At 51.2% G+C, this 6,000-nt stretch overlaps 1 protein-coding gene across 1 annotated transcript; it reads left to right on the plus strand.

The window, feature by feature from the left end:
• Nucleotides 1–3,567: 3,567 nt before the first annotated feature.
• On the plus strand, nt 3,568–5,172 carry J4E82_009441 (uncharacterized protein; the record flags this gene model as incomplete). The annotated part of the gene is made up of 1 exon (XM_051735665.1): nt 3,568–5,172. The coding sequence occupies one exon, from the start codon at nt 3,568–3,570 to the stop codon at nt 5,170–5,172; it is 1,605 nt and encodes a 534-aa protein (XP_051584614.1).
• Between the last annotated feature and the right edge of the window lie 828 nt (nt 5,173–6,000).

Here is a 6,000-nt window from a genome sequence, read left to right on the forward strand (position 1 = left end):
TGGAATCTCCCCAGCAATGGCTTAGAGTGGCGTAGTGACCGTTCTTCTCTTTCCCAGACACAAGATAGCATTTGTTAGATCCCTTCTTCCCTACCACTATCACTCTCGTTGGCAGAGGTGGAGGCTGAGAATTGGCCTGGGAGCATGCTGGATGCGAAGATGTACATATGTCCAACCAGGCCTTGATCCTGGAAAAACTTGCTGACGAGCCAGTATTAGTGTCGCTGCCTGTAGGAAGACATGTTTCTGGAAGTGCTTGGAGATTGGCTGTGTCATTGATTAACCGTGAGAAGCTGGGGACGTCTTGAGAATAAAGAGCGCTCACTTTCCTTAGGTGTACAAATCAGTCGTCCAACCATACCAGGCGGCAAGTTGCCACATAGTATGGTGATTCGGACTTCATCTACTTCGACACCACTCAAAGAGGTTGTCTCCAATTCCCTCTTGAATCTGAGTGTGATGTCGCCATTCAAGGAAACCGACTCTCCGTATATTCTACCAACCCATTCGCCCGTGGGATCTTGGTCCAAGCGATAGGTTTCCTCCCACGCTATCAACAACAATCCGCAAAGATGGCAACCTCCACGTGCACTCTCGATTAGAACACTAACCGAGCGGTGATGTTTCACAATGACCTCGTGGAAGTTGTTGATGCTATCCCAGAGCGTGCTCTCCAGGTGGCCGAGGCTCATACAAGTAGAACAGAGTCTGTCGCTTCCTGAGCGGTCTAGTATTTGAAATTGACCGTCACCGAAGCAGGCTGGTCGAGTTTGTTCAGTATCAGGGGGATAAATCCATTCTTCGCTCTCGCAACCTTCACTCTCGGGACTCGTACTACCTGACATTACTTCCAAAGAAGTCTGGGTTCTTAGGGCCTGACGCTCTAAAGCCAAGTATGCCTGTTTTATTGTGTAGAGCTCTGCCAGTGGAGATAATTAGCGACCTCGTGTTTGGGCAAAAACGATTATGCAGGCGGATAAATAGTTTCGATACAAGAGAGCTGAACGAGCTTGGTGAAGGACAGGTTGGAAAAAGTGACCAGAGGCTGGAAGTTTGGAGAATCATGCAGCTGGCGAAGCGCGGCTGCACAAAGATTTGGAGGTGGATGGGCTTGGATGAAGTGGCTGTATTGCGGGGCAGTGCATACTGACCGGTTAAACATCTGCAGCGAATTGGACGCAATGCATGAAGGATCGCAAACCCCTTTGAAGCGCCTCTGCCTAGTTACTGCAACGCATTATAAACGCTCACAACTTATTGAAGAAATGAACTTACAGCTTTCGTGATGCTTGAAGCAACTGGTAAGAAATTCGGCATTGCTATCACCGTCACAAACCTAGACCTAATCATCACAATCGTCATTACCTGTCTCCAATCGCGAAACAGAAGCCATGTACTCCATATCTTTGCCATCTGCGAATGCTCATCCAGGACGCCAGCATACCACATCTCCGGCAGCGGTGGTCAAGACTTTGTTTTCGCCATCTCTGGTGACGAAATGACGAGGTCAAGCATATCATCTCCTCCGTACACGATACTCGGATTCAAAAATGTCAACAAAGGTCCGGACATGGGGACTTATCTGCGACAAGCGGGTGATCAAGGTGGATGCATGGCTTCATCAACGCACAATAATCCTCACGACAGCTTGACGAATATGGTCTTTTCGAGCAAACCCCTGAAACAGAACTATATCAAGTTCGACATATTCGATAAGACCGATGCTACCGTACTGGCTATTGGGACGACGGCACCTTCCAATAGCCGTATGGCAAACATGGTAACTGCAAGGCTTTGCTACGACAAAATCAAGTTCTTCCCTTCGTAGACTTGTTTCAAGTAGATCCAAAGCAGGATGTCCCGATGGAGCTGGTGTTCACGGAGAGCGATCGTGGTACTAACGCGCTGATATGAGATCTAACGGCTGCGTGAATAGCAACCGGACCCAACTTCTTCACTATCGTCGTACGAGATGACGTAGGAACGTGGCTTTTGATAGTCTTGTTTCTCAAATACCCGTAGTTCATGCGCTTGTACCTGCCATTCTCCCGATGTGCAAGGCGTAGTCGTCTTTAGAAAAATTGTTTAGATTGCGATAGTCGTTGGTTCCTGGCCTAAAACTAACGGTACCATGGGATCGCTTATCGAAATAGTCTTTGGCGCTGCGACAGTAGTATTCTCTCCTGGGTGACGTGAAAATGACGGAAATATGACGGGAAAGACGGGAAGAGCGTATTGATTTATGGCGAAGAAGAAAAGAAGATAATCAGCGTGGAGAGACAGATTGTGAAACCTGGAGCTGACGATCAGGGTGTGCTGAGAGTGTCGGTCAGGATAGGCCACAAGGCGAGCCTGGCCGAGGTATAAAAGTCAGAGATAAGCGCCGAACGCTTGCCGTCTGCGCCAGCGTACCGCGAACCCGAGCCGTGGGATAGCGGATAGGTGATCATCAGGACGGGAAGACTTCCAAGGTTCCACGCACGCGTGAACACATGTTATGACTGTGCATGCAGCAGCAGAACTAGTCTTCTGGACCCCTAAGACAAGCCGATAGCATAAGGCGCAACGCTGGAGGACGCAGCTCACAGCCCGTCATGTCTTGAACCCAAATAAAAATTGACTTAGCGCCCGATGCTGACTCGGTGGAGGGGGCCCTACGTGTTGTGCAAGGGACCGCGGCGTGTCATGCTGGTGGAGACCAGCCGGTCAGGCTGATGTGGAAGAAGCAGAAACGTGGTGGTGTCGCAATTCTAGGCTCGGGGAAAGCTGCGCGGAATACTCAGCTGAAGCAAAAAAGCACGCAGGGTGGAGTGGACTCTGTGGACTCAGTGGAGCGCGGCACAGTGGCATGCGGACGACGGATCGCTTGCAGAGGTGTAGGGGTCAGCTATGCTGAAAGAGGCTGATGGGCCCTCTTCTAGGGCATGTTAGCGGGATCTGGAACATGAATAGACTGTGAGGGGGAATCCTTGCAGAACCAACAACTGCAGGGCAGCTGATAGCAGCAAGTGATGCTGCTTAACTCTATCATGCCACCGCGCCGTGGGTGCCCGCTAGGAGCTGGCCTCGCCGTGCAGTTATCTACTCCGTCAGCGTCCATTCGCGCACTTGCGCACAGTCGTTCTTGCCCTCTCCCCGTCAGACGCCAGTCGCACCTTCCTCGGTGACATCCGCAATTCATTTAACAGCAGGCGCACCCCTGTCGCAAACTTCCCGATATACCCAACGCGTCGCCCACTCTTTCTTCCGCGTCCTCTGCTGCTGTGGCGTCATCTCTACAGCGACGTCAAGCTTTGTTCGTTTGTTCGACTTGCTTTTTGCTGGCGAGAACAAATCACTGTTACACATTCAGTCCGGGGATTCCGTCGTCAAACAACTACCGCAAGCCACCCGTCAATGGCGTCTTCTCGATCTCGATAGCTCCACGAATTGCTTTCTCATCGCACGCCGTCGCTTCCAAATACGACTCTGGCGATCGACCACCTTTACTAAAACCTGTGCCCATCTCGTCGAATTTCCCCTGCAGACGCCTGCATCAATTCACCCCCACATCACCAGCCTTCGATAATGGAGTCTACCACTCGACACACGTCTCAAAGACGAACAACACGACCTCGGTCGACAAATCCGTCGCCAGCAACATCGACATATGGATACCACAACACTTACCACACTCATGCGCAACTTCCCATTGGGTCACCGCCTTCGTATGCCCGAGCCATTGATCCCCAGACCCGCCTCATCCTCGATGAGAGGACGAGGACAGAGAAGGAGGCAGTCCGCAGCACACAATTACCACCGCCATATACCTGCACAGTCCACATAGAGGGGCTTGTCGGGGTAAAGCAAGAGCTCTCGTCACCATTTCAAGTTTCGGGACATCGTGAGTGGAATGATGTTTACGCCATACTTCGAGGCACGCAATTGAGCATACACCGTGTAAAGTACCCGGGACTCCTCAGCAAAAGCAAAGAGCCATGTGCAGGACGATTAATACGAACCTATTCTTTACAGCACGCTGAAGTCGGCGTGGCCTCCGATTTCAAAAAGACGTCGCTGACACCAAAATCCCCTTTTGCGCACTTGGTTCCCGCTGTTGCTCGGCCCAAACTATACGAGACGGATCCACATCTTTTCGAGCCTGTACGGGAACATGCCATCCGGCTGCGCCTGGAGTTTGAGCAATTTCTGCTTTGTCCATCGAGCGAGGAAGGCATGCTCGACTGGGTAGAATCGTTTTGCGCCGCCATCGACATCAGCTCACCTCTAGAAGACCGCAGCGAGCCCCGCTACCGAAGTCTTCCTCGCAGGGGCAGACGACAACGCATCTTGGAAAACGCGCAGTTTGGAGAGAACCTCGAGAGCCTGACAAGTCTAGAAGCCGGTCGACGCATCATTGCACAACAGGAGCAGATTATCCGCCAACTTTACCCACATCTGGCTGGAACCCGGGAACCAGGTATCAGCCACACAGCTCCTACGGCTGATCTAGAACTCGACGATTTCGACCCGGAGGATGTCCGCTTTCCCACGCGAATTGCGAGAGATTCGCTAGCCCGCGTTTCTTCGCACGATTACGAGCAAGGCGACGACGAACGTCCTGAAAGTGGCTTATCGTCTGATCCCAAGTCCACGTGTGCGCCACGGCCTTCGTCTGCGCAGACCCTGCGCTACCGTCGCCGTTGCGCCCCAGTGTTGCTTGCTTCTTCCCCACGTGTTAGCGATGTAGTCTTTGGCAAAGGCCAACGCTTCCGCATTAGCGTCAAGGCTCACATGCTCGTCGACTATACCCCGCACCCACCTCGGTACGACGTTCACGGCTTTGCGAAATCCAAGCGCCCTGCAAGGATCGCAACGGATCACCACTCTTCAACGGCTGCCGCAGACAAGACTGTATCTACGACTGTCTTGCCGGAAAGGCCCAGCTCGCCTCTTCGTGGTGTCAGCGATGATTCCATCACTTCCATCACTTTTGGCGAAGACCTTGGCCCTGTTCGCTCAAAGTCGACTAGTGATGCTACGGGCCCGTCAGGCCCACCATCGCCGTCTGGCATGTCGCAAACGAAAGTCGATGCTGCGCGCCAACTGGAGACGATGGGAAAGCGTCGACCGAGCGAGGATAGCCGCGAGACAGGCTTGAGCGTTACCTTTGGTGCTGGCTTGATGATTTGATCATTTTCTTTACACATTCCGTTCATCTATTTTCCTTTGTTGTACTGCATTGCATGGCGTCAGTTGAGCGCTTTTTCTTTGGTTTACTGGCGTTACTACTATCTTTTTCTTTGTTTGAGCATCAGTACTGGTGTCACATGCCAGGAAGGAGGATATACCCATTTTATCTTGTATGGAGTATAGCAAGACGGATCTGCATTGGGTTGGAAACGTGTTAGTCGGAGGAATGGCGCCGGATGTATATAGCCTTATGTTAACACCCAACATACTCCTCAATATGCATAACACATTAATTTATTACCTTGAATCAGCGTTTCTTGCTCATCCTTACACCAAGCATGGTGCGCGGTGTGATTCCGTTGCAGTTTCCAACGTAAGCAAAGGCGCGGACCTTGCACACCCCGGACATCGCGACTTGTCGAGCGGTGTTGATTGGTAAACGTGCATGGCTTGCCTAACTTGTACTTGGCATTCTTATTCAGTACCTCTAATGCATGTACTCTCTATCCTCTTTCCTGATTCGTCTTTCCGGTTTCCAATACAGGACGTATCTACGCGACGATTGGTAAACTGCAAGGATATAGGATAGACAGGCCGGAGTTATCTTGCTGACATACATCTATGTAGTGAGGGGGAATCTGTGTAAGACGAGCGGACATATCGAAGTGTGTTTTTGATTTAAATATGAGTATCAGCACAAAAGAACAAAACACTTCCCAATACCATCAGCCTCATCCAAACCTTTGTACAAATACACTCCATCTCTCAACATTACCCACTCACAACACCTCGACTTGAAACCAACCACTCATCCTACCTAACCACTTT

The sequence above is a fragment of the Alternaria postmessia genome, assembly GCF_024291825.1.
Source record: "Alternaria postmessia strain BMP 2775 chromosome Unknown scaffold_90, whole genome shotgun sequence".
Taxonomy (NCBI): Eukaryota; Fungi; Ascomycota; class Dothideomycetes; order Pleosporales; family Pleosporaceae; genus Alternaria; species Alternaria postmessia.